The 12500-nt window shown below is 35.7% G+C and overlaps 2 protein-coding genes and 2 non-coding genes across 11 annotated transcripts in view; 2 read left to right on the top strand and 2 right to left on the bottom strand.

Annotated features, from left to right (window-relative positions):
- The window catches only part of LOC104786162 (nudix hydrolase 22, chloroplastic-like), a 10076-nt gene extending 1952 nt beyond the window's left edge, over positions 1-8124 (bottom strand). For 3 of the 7 annotated variants that reach the window (XM_010511501.2, XM_010511505.2, XM_010511504.2), the window contains exons 1-9: positions 7582-8124; positions 7244-7386; positions 6937-7056; positions 6652-6849; positions 6392-6530; positions 4802-4884; positions 4175-4303; positions 3331-3500; positions 2522-2618 (exon numbers count right to left, since the gene is read on the bottom strand). In XM_010511501.2, coding sequence (XP_010509803.1) covers positions 6504-6530; positions 6652-6849; positions 6937-7056; positions 7244-7386; positions 7582-7864 — 771 coding nt within the window. In that variant the 5' untranslated portion in view covers positions 7865-8124 and the 3' untranslated portion in view covers positions 2522-2618; positions 3331-3500; positions 4175-4303; positions 4802-4884; positions 6392-6503. Of the gene's footprint in view, positions 135-2521; positions 2657-3330; positions 3501-4174; positions 4304-4801; positions 4885-6391; positions 6540-6651; positions 6850-6936; positions 7057-7243; positions 7387-7581 lie in introns of all 7 variants that reach the window. The other 4 variants (XM_010511503.2, XM_010511502.2, XM_010511506.2 and 1 more) reach the window with 3 other exon arrangements.
- Positions 809-879, top strand: TRNAP-AGG. The gene has a single exon. It is a non-coding gene; the product is annotated as a tRNA-Pro (tRNA).
- Positions 2268-2339, top strand: TRNAP-CGG. The gene has a single exon. It is a non-coding gene; the product is annotated as a tRNA-Pro (tRNA).
- On the bottom strand, positions 9101-11367 carry LOC104786161 (protein IQ-DOMAIN 1-like). 2 transcript variants are annotated; one of them, XM_010511500.2, is made up of 6 exons: positions 11027-11367; positions 10368-10504; positions 10175-10288; positions 9845-10072; positions 9630-9743; positions 9101-9545 (listed from the first exon to the last, which is right to left on the bottom strand). In XM_010511500.2, the coding sequence occupies exons 2-6, from the start codon at positions 10440-10442 to the stop codon at positions 9258-9260; spliced, it is 819 nt and encodes a 272-aa protein (XP_010509802.1). In that variant the 5' UTR covers positions 10443-10504; positions 11027-11367; the 3' UTR covers positions 9101-9257. The 2 variants fall into 2 exon arrangements, with proteins under 2 accessions (XP_010509802.1, XP_019101324.1); XM_019245779.1 differs by having other exon boundaries at positions 10368-11367.

Genomic DNA, 12500 nt, shown 5'->3' with positions numbered 1-12500 from the left:
AGTGTTTGAACTGAAATACATCAACAGAGGGCATTTGGTCTAGTGGTATGATTCTCGCTTTGGGTGCGAGAGGTCCCGAGTTCGATTCTGGGAATGCCCCATTGACTTTTTGAGAAGACACGTTTTGATCCTAACTGAAATAAAAAAATGTGAATACTGGTTCACAAGTAATGGAGTTTAAGAGATCATGTGTAAGTCAACAAGCAAACATGGCCTAAAACTTCTTTAAAAGTTTAAACTTTTTAAAACTGAACATGGTCATAAACCTGTCTTTATATAGATTTACAGCAAAATAATACAAAAGAAAAGAGGCAATCAAATTTCAAGATGGTTGCTTCTACAAAGTTACATCAACTAGTTTTAGTTAGAGGTCCTTGTTGTGAGAGGTACTAAGTTCGATTCTCAGAATCATAAACTAGTTTTAGTTATATTTTCTTATTCTAAAACCCAGCAAAACAATATATGAAAAAGAATACATAACTTTTAGCTCTAATATGATCCTGAGTAAGAGCTACGACAGTTCAATAGGCACAAAACCTTGAACGCATATAAGTTATTACACATTTACTAATCAGAATATTTTAACCTCAGCTTACATTCAGAAATTCAGACATTATACATAAGTTACGACTTTCAAGATTGATCATTTTGTTAAAAGTCAACTACAAAACCAAATTGCATACTTGTCATCAGATCCGCTGGCTTAGATTACTAAAATATTTTATCAGTTAGACAAGTAAGAGAACTAGATTTGACATTGACTTCACAAGTTTTTCTTTTAGCTTCTTAAACTAGATTTCTCAACAGAGGGCATTTGGTCTAGTGGTATGATTCTCGCTTAGGGTGCGAGAGGTCCGAGTTCAATTCTCGGAATGCCCCATTTTTTTTTCAATCTCAGGGGCATTCAGGAGACCTAAAACATCACATATCTCAGTAATACAGAATGCGGAGAGTATAGAGCATATCAGGACTCTTTGATAAGCAAGACTAAGGTGACATTTAAGAAGGAAAAAATCAATTTTTTTCTTTTTTCAGACATGAGACATGAAAATAAGACTTTCAAGATCGACTACATGATCAAGGTAACAGATAAAACAAAATGCAAAGTGAATCCTAATCATCAGATCCATCAGCTTAGGTTCCTAGAACCAACAGCCACATATCCCTAACCAAATCAGTCCTATCCTAGTTTCGTCAACTGCACCTGTGGCTATTCATGCACAATAAAATCAGAAAGTAGGAATTGGTATTAAGAGATCAGATGGCAACACCATTCTCCATAGTTTCTATATTGAATTACATCAACAACAGGGCATTTGGTCTAGTGGTATGATTCTCGCTTTGGGTGCGAGAGGTCCCGAGTTCAATTCTCGGAATGCCCCCATTGACTTTTTCCACAGTGTATGTATGGTATGACAGTTAATTTTGCTATGGACAAGTCAACCTTAGGTGCATGATTTTCAAAGATCATGTTCAATTAAACATTTGACCAGTTCCAAGAATTTCACCAGCAGTAAATTGGAAACATCATCTATGTTTTTCAAGGAGTTATAGCAAATGAAAAAAAAGGATAACACCTAAGTTAACATATTTCAGCAAACACACACAAAAAAGGATAATAGTACTCGAATCTTAAAAGCAGTTTATCCTATATGCAAAACCAATGAGAAATGGCTCTAGTCCTATCATCAGCATCAGTGGCTCTTGAGACATTAGAACATGAAAGAGCTAGACTATGCATCTAGAAGATGGATTCACGCAACAGCCTTCCCTTTAGCTTTTTAAACTAATTACATCAAAAACAGGGCATTAGTTCTAGTATATGCTTCTGGCTTATCTTTGTTTCCTTTATACCATGGGAACTCCTAATTCAGATTACTTCATAAATGTATGGCATGAATATCATGTGCAGGTGTAAAAATATAAACAATGTCAGGATAAACTGAATACAGGAATACTTTCACATAATCAGTGGAAAAGGCCAAGGAAAAAATAGGTAACAAGGTATCTTGTCTTCTGATTGAAGTCTCATCAAAGATCAAGCTAGCCAATATATCGGCAGAGTATTTCCAATCACTAAAAGTTGAAGAAGAAACTAATATTCCAACGGCCATTCCCTGGACCCTCAGTTGTGAAACAGATCCCACATGGAAATCCTATAATGACTAAAATATTCAACACAGAAAAGTCAACTAAAGGAGCTAGATCTGAAAATGACTAAAACATGTTTTTCTTTATAACATTTATAGCTCAAGTATTCAACACCAGGGCATTTGGTCTAGTGGTATGATTCTCGCTTCGGGTGCGAGGGGTCCCGAGTTCGATTCTCGGAATGCCCCCAATTCTTTTTGTACATAAAAGAATGCTCATCATTGTTAGAAAATCTAGTATATTAATACTTAACTTTGAACAAATTCAAGATTTGTGTGAACATGCGTTTCCGTCAAACGATCACAACGCATTGTTAAGATTTGACTAATAAATTCCAAAGTCAATAAATAGAACAAGATCTGAAATGTACCTTTTTCTCTTGCATGAGATGAATTAGATAACTTAAATTGTTGATTTGCGATATCCGATTCATCCAAAAACATGCTGAAAGACTTTCCAAGAATGAGCTGCACCAAAAAGATAAGGCTCTTTATCAAACGTCCACCTAAAGGTCAACAGAAGAAAAGATTGGCGACCACACAAATGCTCTTATTTATTTGGGTTGTTGGTCAAGCAGAATGGCTCTCACTTTGGGTGTGAGAGACCCATCTAACACAGTCAGAATGTTTCTGATCCAAATCCAAAGGCCATAACTTAGTCTAACACCGAGAAGTCAAATTTCAGACATGGATCTGATGGCATGAAACCACATCTATGCATATAAGAGATTCTTATGATTGATTTTTAATTGAAATGAACTAAGAAATCAAGATCCAAACTGTATCTCAGTTTCAGATGCGTTGGCTCAGATCCTCATAACCAAACAAAACGGATTCTACTCATCACCTATAATAGCAAAGTTTTAGATGTAACAAATTGGTGGTTCAATATAGATTTTCTAAGAAATGATGAAATCTTAACAGCATGCATGCCTTTAGGCGTTTAAACTGAAATAAAACAGCAACATGCATGCTCCCTTTCCTTTTTCGAGAGAATGTGTTGTGTATCTGAGAGCTAATAATTAAGGATTTAAGGTAATACGCATACGTCTTTTGACCAAAAATTGCTCCTGTGCTACGATATCTTACAGATCATAATCAAGAATTGACTGGCAAGCATTTCACTTAAAATTCACCAAGAATATATTTAAAAATGCCATGTTTGATAGTGAAAACTTACACTAATTGCGTATTGCCAGATTCATCAGAACAATAACCACATGTTGCCAAGTTCACCAAGAACGACTTGAGTCACATCAACAACAGGGCATTTGGTCTAGTGGTCCCGAGTTCGATTCTCGGAATGCCCCATCCTTTTTTAAATCACAGAGAGGTATTCTTGCAGGAGACCTACAAAATCAGATATTTCAGTGATACAAAATGTGGATAGGAATATCATGACTACTTAACAAACACAACCTAGGCGTTTTAACAAATGATACGGAGAGATTAAATTTCAGACATAAGACATGAAATGAGACTTTCATATTTGACTAAATGACAAGTAATCAATACAACAAGATGCAATGTGCATTATTGTCTTCAGATCCGCCCACTTAAGTTTCTAGAACAACTGCCCAATCTCTACAACCAAATCAATCCTTCAATTGTTCTAGTTCCACCTATTGCAAACGGCCATTTAGTGTTTATCTGAACTATATCAACAGTTGGGCATTTGGTCTAGTGGTATGATTCTCGCTTTGGGTGCGAGAGGTCCCGAGTTCGATTCTCGGAATGCCCCTTTACTTTTTTCAACAATGACTAGTTTCAAAGGTCATGTTCAACTAAACAATTGACTAATCCCTAGCATTTCACCATCAGTAAAACTACAAGCATCATTGCAAAATACTAATACAAGAGCTTGAGGGGCTCAAAGACTTCACCTCTACTTTTGTTGGTTAGGCATTTTCTCTTTCTAGTATATATAGAAAGTTGTAGGAGATGTCGAGGTTTTGGGTTGTCAAGCAGGAGTTGGAGGAGATCTTTCACTACTAAAGATATTGGTTTATATATATATTACATACCTTTACTTTCGTGTTAGCTGATTGAGATTTAGACATAGGTAAACCCTTCTTACACCATTCCAATTAGATAACATCAGATGTCCTAGTCACAACTACAACGCAAATGCTGCCAGTTTCTCCAAGGATGAGCTGAAGGAAACAGAAAAATATATACTTTCCAAGTTAGTAAAGTTCAGCAAACACACAAAAGATAAGGGTTTCAAGATCAGTTGCTACAAATGGATTACATCAACAATTGGGCATTTGGTCTAGTGGTATGATTCTCGCTTTGGGTGCGAGAGGTCCCGAGTTCGATTCTCGGAATGCCCCCATTGACTTTTTAAACAGTGTGTGTTTAATTTGGTATGCCAACTAATTTTTGCTAATTTACAATAGTGTGACAGCTGTTCAAAGATCATGTTCTACTCAACAGTTGACCAGTTCTACTTCCTAGAATTTCACCAACATGCAACAGTATGTGGATAGGAATGCCCCGCTGACTTTTTTGACAGTGTATGTACTTAGTGCCAATTGATTAATATTAGAGACTTTGCTATCTTTTGGTGCCAGATTTTCAAACATCACGTTTTAGACAATATTTACCTGCTTTTTCTCAAGCTGTAAATTACAAGCATAACCGCAATATACCTTGGCTTTCAGGTCAAATGACTGTGATATGCACAAAAACGATCGTCTTGATGATATTACGTGTAGATAACGCAGGCAGTATGCTGCAGGAAAGGAAAACAAGTAAGCGACGGAAGAATATACACCCACACACACACACAAAAGTTAACTGAATTTCCAGAACAGATGTTTCGAACCAAAGTTCAGTGGTAGTGAACACGAGATTTTAGGTACAGTTCTTGCAAGAGATTCCATTAAATTATGTTTACAACCCAGCAACGATTACAACTAGGAAACAAAGCGTACAATCATGTGCTCTAGTGAGATGCTATGCATACAAGCCATGAAACTCAACAAACATACAATTGGCTTGAATTCTTAAAAAAGAAAAAACCAACATCATGACCAGAATATGGTTATTATTCCACACATCAAAAAGCCATATATTTATTCATTTACACCAACTTTCAGAAATTAGATGATAATTATGTAATCAAAGTCAACAAGATCCAAAAGGAATCCTTTTCTTTAGATAATTAGATACATTGATTTTCCATAAGGAAATCAACCAGAAATTGTTGTAGGTGTCATCACCTATACCAGAGGGTTTCAGACTAGGCATTAAAGACACGATGAATGCACAAAAACGAATAATAGCAACTGGACATCTGGTCTGGTCTGGTCTATGATTATTCCCCTATGGGAAGAGAGAGGTCCAGAGCTTAATTCTTAGAAAGTCATCGAAATAGTATATCCTTTAATGTTTTTGTTTCCTATGTTCCGCGGGTAGTTTGTTTTACCAAGAAAGTCTAGTAAACTGTATGGTACGCATATCATGTTCAAATCTTCATAGAAACCAGATCAAAAATGAATTAAACTAATGGAACGTTTCACATGATCAGTGCAAACGGCCAACTAAAAAATAAACACAAGTGGACCAATATATTTCCGGACTATTTCTGGCCACAAAATTGCGAACCTAATGAAAATGGAAACAGTCATTTCCTTAGACTCACTCTCAGTTGTGAAACAGATCCTGCAGATCAGATAACATTAAAATATTACATCACTAAAAGTCAACTAAGGGAACTAGACCCTACATTGACTTAATTGGTATTTCTTAAGCATTTTTAGCTAAATTGCTCAACAACAGGCATTTGATCTACTAGTATGATTATAACTTCAGAATGCCTCCAGGATCGATTCCAACTACGCCCCAAGTGACAGCTTCCAAAAGTGTGTGCTCTAAGAGTGATTGGATTCTAGATCTATCAGTTTATGCTTGATTTTTACATATGAGCTTCATTAAGCTCCTATCTAAGAATAATAAACCAGAGAAGTGTTCTTCAACATTTGAATCTAATTTCTCAATAACCGGGTATATGGTCAACCGAGAAGTCCTAGGTCCAAAGGGAAACAAAACGTAGCACAAGTTCCTAAATTAGAAATGAACAATCCAACATTTCCACAAATGAACCTGATATTTTTTGTAGGATATACTGATAACATGGAAACAGCTCACTGCTCACAATTGAACATACTGCAGAAATAACTTTGGAAAAAAAGAGCAGACAAAAGGCAACATTACAAATATCAGTAATACAGACTGACCTGGACATGACCAAATAGAGACACCTCTAGCAATCGTCCTTTTTCACAAGATTCATGTAAATTTGCCACAAGATCTCCAAGGAAGGCCGATGCAAGTACTCAGCGCCTTCAACTATCCATATAAACTAGTAGCCTGGTTCTGCATTCACTGGTACAGGGAATCAGTTATATGGGTATCATTCCCTTATTGTCTTTTTGTTGGACTTATAGTAAATGTGGACGTCTAGGATAACACTATTGAGCAAAATATGTCTGCCTACCATTTTGGAGTACTTCAAGTTAGGTTTCTGTTCAATGAAAGCCGGTGGTCGTTGATAAACCACTGTTGCAGCTCTTATCAAGATTCTGGAAGTTAAACCCCATATAACATAATCGTTATCTCCTGTTTTGTAATCAAAGAAGTGGAACAAAAGCTTTTCCCCCATCCACTCAATCTCCTCGGATCTCCGGTTCTCATCCTGTATAAGATATATTTCAACCAACAATGCTTCAGAGTAAAATAAAAACTGCAACTATAAAGCCTCCTTAAAAGAAACAAGAAGAACCTTCAGAAACATTTCAAAGGGTGCATCAAACACAGCTTCCACTTCTGTAGGATTTGGCCTTGGATTGAACGCTTTTTTGTCCCATAATATTCCTACCACAGGAGTTACTCTAAGCAGATGCTGCATAGGAAAATGAAGCACAGATAAGCAAAACACTTCATAAAAGCTTAAATTATGCTTGGTATATGGCAGAAACAATTTGGAATAGAGCCTAAACCAACAATCAAACATAACTCTATGTCCGCAGAAAACACAGCTCCCAGATCTTAAAATGAGACAAAGGAGGATAGTTAGCACTTTTATATACCTGAGACAGAAATGGTTCGAGGAAGGCAACAACATCAACAAGAGAAGGGTCTAATCCAATCTCTTCCTCTGCTTCTCTGGTTGCAGTGACCCCATCATCCTTATCATGCTCTTCTGCTTTACCACCTGGTAAAGAAACTTCTCCTGCAACAATTAAGAAAACACCATTCATCATCCATAGTATCATTATCATTATCCCATATTTATTCTGTTCCTATACTCAAGTGACCATTAAGCACTTAGATAAATTGCTTCAAAGACGACAACTTTAAATGTTCCCATCACAATCAAATTGATTTTGAGACGCAGCAAACCAAATTCGAAAAGCAAAGTACAAACCCGAGTGAGTAGACAACGTGGAAGACCTCTTAGTGAGGATCACACGCAAATCACCGTCGTCTCCTTCGAAGAGACAAATCAAGACAGCCGCTTTCTTCGGTGTGAGCCTCACCGGAGCCATAAGTTCCTGAAAGGAAACCAATTTCCTGGTGCTCTCCTCGTCGAACGGTGAACAAAGCGGCGGTTTGTATAGACGCAGCTGCTGCGCCAAGGCTAAGAGTCTGGGAGATCCGAGTTGTAAGCTTGTCGCCGTTGGCGACGTGGCTGATGTTGCCGATTTCATGATATTGCAGAGAATTACAGCTGTCGCAGAAGCCAAAGGCACACCACCACCAATGGAACTTCAAAATTCAACCTTTTTAGTTTTTACCCTAATGACTTCAAAATTGAAGCTTTTTACCCTAAAATTAGATTTAAGATTGGTTTTTAGATTAGTAACTTTGCCCTTGCCCCCTGATTACTGGTTTTATGTATTTCTTCGGTTAGACGGTAACAAAATGGTAGTACCAAGAGATATGTTTCGAGCTGTGACACCAACCGGAGTGGTTCAACTTGAGTTGCATAACCTAGAAAAAGTTACAAACTTGCAATGAATTGGCTTTTCTTATGTTTGATCGGCTTGTTAGTCCAGTCTGGTTGATCGGCTTTTGTTATGGCATAGTATGAATTGTTTTGGGACTTTTTTATAGAACAATCTAAGGGGGTGTTATTGGATTGTGGTTTTTAAAGGAGTTTGATGTATTTAAGAATCAGCTGTTATTCAATATCTACTGGATTTTGTTTGATGTTGGATTTCAACGTACTTTGCTTCTAAAATATGAACAAACACAATACCACACTTTTCTCAATCATTTCATTTTCTTCTCCTCTCTTTAGATGGATCTCTAGCCTTTGACATATTATTGTTTGATTTTTTTTCTCAATCATTTTATATAATCACACTTATTCATCAGATATGTATTATTTTTGAGAATTTTTTTTTTGTGTTCTTTAACTTTTTTTTCTGGGTTCATGATCTATAACTTTTTTTTTGGTTTATGATATAATCACACTTTTTTTTTCTGGGTTCAATCTCTGTTTCTTCCTCCTCAAACCCTTTGTATATAATCACACTTATTCATCAGATCTGTGTTTTTTTGTATTCTTTAATTTTTTTTTTCTGGGTTCATGACATCTGGGTTCTTTAATTACACCAAAAATCTGGATTGAAAACAAATACAGTTTAATTCAAGTTTTCTATGACATGCGTAAAAGTCTGGGTGTTATTAATTTAATATAATTTTGGTGTATAACACAGTTTATGGATATATATATTTTTTTTTCTAACAATAACTTTTTAAAAAATCTATAACAATCACCAAAAATACATTATCAATGACTTTCAAATCCACCTTATATGCATTATAAAGTCCACACAAATGCATTAGACTTTTAAATCCACTAATGTCCTGGGTTAATTAAAATCTATTAAAATCCTCAATCCAATAACACCCCCTAAATTTGGTTTGGGATGACTATGAGAGACAAACAAATGCATGTATTAAACAAACAAGAACCACCATTGTAGTCTATATTTACATCACACCAGAGACAAAAACATAAGACCAAATAAATACACCCTCAATCTTTAAGTGTACGTGTATACTCTTTAGACGCAGACAAAAGTTAACTTCGCTTCACGCACCCGGAAATGACAATCTCCGTGGTTTCACTGTGTTTTTAGCTCCCAAGGATGAAGCTTTGGCTGGAACTGATGATAATGACATTACTCTCTTTGCCGGTGAATTTGAGTTAGTCTCACTTTTGCAAAATGTCGTCTTTGAGCTCTTTGGTTTCTTAGGAGTCACTGTATATCTTACTTCCCAAGGCCGAGCTGATATCCAACGCTCTTTCCAGCTCCAACCCCAATTAGTGTTGCCCAGTTCATAACTCCCCAGCCACTGAGTCTTACCATCGGCTTTCCACTGTTATAAAGGCCATAGATTAAAAACTTTTCTTCTCACATCCAAAACAGCAAACAAGAAATAAACAGTTTTTATATGATGTACCTGATGAGAGAAGGCATATGCCAAAGCCCTTTCTCGCTTGATTGTTGCTTCTTCCCTTTGAAGTATCCTCTCCAAGATTTCATCTTTTGTCTCTGACCCACCATTCCACTCAACCTGCATCATTTGTATCATTTCTAAGTTCATTTGTTTACGGATGATAAGACTCATTGAGGGGAAACAGGATGTGTCTCTGGAACTAAGATAGAAAAGATTACCTCAACATCATGAAGCTTTGCCTCAAGCTTCTGCTGATGTTCTAATCTCTTATTCTTAAGTCGCCATTCGGTAACCATGCAAACTCGACGAGCCTTTATCTCTGACTGTATTTTACTCCATGAGTGAAGATACCTCAATGTGACCACCGCTTGGTTCTTCACAGAGTGCTTCTCAGTAGATAACTTTGCTCTTGCAATTCCCTTTAGACGCCGTAAGCTTTTTCTAGCCTGTGCAAAGCAAAAGAACACAACACAAGATCCCTTAAAATTTCCAAATGTAAATGTAAAATTCATGCAAATAAAATTTGGAAACCAAACAACTCAATGAACCTTATAGGCTTTAAAAGCAGTCTGAATCCGAGTTGCAGCCCAATCCTCAGTACGAGTAACTAGTGCTGAAGAAAGAGTACCCTTCTTCTTGGAAGCTTTAGGTTTAACAAATCCCTGTCACATGAGAACACCTTTAATAAAAACACAACTCAGTATTTGTCTCATGCCAATATGAAGAAGAAATAAAACATACCTTCTCGTTCTTGATGCTCCTTTGTTTACCCCTCTTCAATCTAATTATAGCCTTAATCAAATTCCCAGAACCCATCTCAAAGTCTGTTCAGTTTATCACCAAAACAGCTTGTATGTAAAGCAAATGCTGCTCTTAACCTGAGATGGATGAGAAAATATTCTGGTTAATAGTAAAGGATCAACTACTCCAACTAAACTCTTGACTACAAGTCTACTCATACACAACCAAAATCAAGTACCGAATAGAAAAGTATATTCAATTAGAGAGGAGGGAGGATTAAATGAAGTAAGTTGTAGATTGCAAAACCTTAAATCTTTAGGTGAAAAAACCAATGCTATAAAAAAAAAAAAAAGGTTCAAACTTTACTAAACCCCCACGAATAAACATTAAACAGAACAATATAGTAACCCCCACGAATAAACATTAAACAGAACAATATAGTAACCCCCACGAATAAACATTAAACAGAACAATATAGTAACCCCCACGAATAAACATTAAACAGAACAATATAGTAACCCCCACGAATTAATCGGCAAATACAAACCACAAAATTGTTCAATTGTTCAGATCCAATCTAGAACCATTGAAACCAGCAAAACAAAATTTAAAGTTCCAGTTTTTCAACAAAGGAAGGAACTAAAGATAGAGACAAAAACCTGAGTTCAGGACCACAAGGTTCTTGAAAGAAAAGCTCTGTGAAGGAAACTGGCTTTAGCCACGACACAAAGATGAACAAAGAACAAACGCAGAAGACTAAAAAAGCAGAGAGACAGGAAAACAGAACGGAGATTTGTTCTCTGTGTGCGTGTGTGCCTGTAGTGAGGAAGAAGTAAAGACTATAAAAGAGACATCATTACAGCGTCGTGACTCGTGGAGGAGACTGAAAAAGAAAAATATTAGGCTGTAATCACATTTTTAAAATTTTATTTTGTAAATCATAATCAGTCATTGTTTAATCAAACTGTCACAGTGTTACACCAAACAGTTTAATGTAAAATAAAATAAATAAAAACATATACAACAGTACAAGATTTGTCAGATTCGACTCTCTTTTCTTTTTATATATCACGTTGGTCTACCGTCTGTTTAAAGATACGAAGAGTTAGTAATTATCACGAACTAGTTATTTACTTTTCTTATAAGAAAGATGTCATAATTATGTAACACACATCAGAATTTTTCGTGACTCATTTATACTCGTCTAAATTTAGAAGTTGAAAAGTAGTTTGAGGCTTTGAGCAACAACAACAAAAAAAAAGTTGAAAGATAGTGAAATATTAATTACGAGATTGGAAAATATAAACCACTTTCGTTTATTTTTTGTTTTCCTTTGAATGATCTGAATAATGTATAATTTAAATATCAACTATGACAGTTTAACCATCTGATTATGTTCAAAGTTTTGATTTGAGGTTTGAGGCCACACGACCGATGAGGCGATGATGGCTAATGTGTTTAAGAATTATAATTGTTTCGATGACTATCTATGCATGGATTACTAATTGCGATTGGATATAGTAGCCAACCTTGTTAAAAAAAATATTACCAATCAAAATATTTTCAAGTATCTCTTACCATTTAACTGATAATGTTGAATTAATTAGCGGTCGAGAACATCAAACCAAATTTCAAATGTTACTTCTACTCTTTATCTTTTGTGTGTCAATGAGATGTATATTTCGAACATAACGACAGAATAACAATGTACATTGTGTATGGTTGTTTATGTGGTGGCTATATTACTAGCCCTAAAAATAATAATAAAAGAACACCATATACACAAATCCAAACGAAATAATTAAGATTTTATTAAAAGTATATAGCAAATATTTGTGGCTTTTTCATAAGAATATTATTTCGATTTAAGTTTGTTGAGGTGGTATTTGGATATTAGTGGATATTATATCTGTTATCAAATGGTTTCTCGAAGTGGTTGGTCTATAATGATGAGCAAGAAAAGCAATGGCTTAGCAGAATCATTTGACTTCGGCAGAGGGCCTGAGGGGTCCGAAGTTTCCAAAATCGATATTGCACCTACCTTTCACTCATTTTTGATCCATCTATGAAACAACCCGACCCTTTTTTTTTTTTTTTTTTTTTTTTTTTTTTTTTTTTTTTTTTTTTTTTTTT

The sequence above is a fragment of the Camelina sativa genome, chromosome 5 (assembly GCF_000633955.1).
Source record: "Camelina sativa cultivar DH55 chromosome 5, Cs, whole genome shotgun sequence".
NCBI lineage: Eukaryota > Viridiplantae > Streptophyta > Magnoliopsida > Brassicales > Brassicaceae > Camelina > Camelina sativa.
The sequence above is the reverse complement of the archived record's forward strand: the minus strand, read 5'-3'. Positions and strand labels throughout refer to the sequence as shown.

What these genes read in the sequence shown, in the direction of transcription:
- LOC104786161 (XM_019245779.1), bottom strand. Translation starts at nt 10,442, where the DNA reads ATGGGTTCTGGGAATTTGATTAAGGCTATAATTAGATTGAAGAGGGGT. An exon ending in GGAGCATCAAGAACGAGAAG is followed by an intron (nt 10,289 to 10,367) that starts GTATGTTTTATT and finishes CTCATGTGACAG; the next exon opens with GGATTTGTTAAACCTAAAGC. An exon ending in CATATGCCTTCTCTCATCAG is followed by an intron (nt 9,546 to 9,629) that starts GTACATCATATA and finishes CCTTTATAACAG; the next exon opens with TGGAAAGCCGATGGTAAGAC.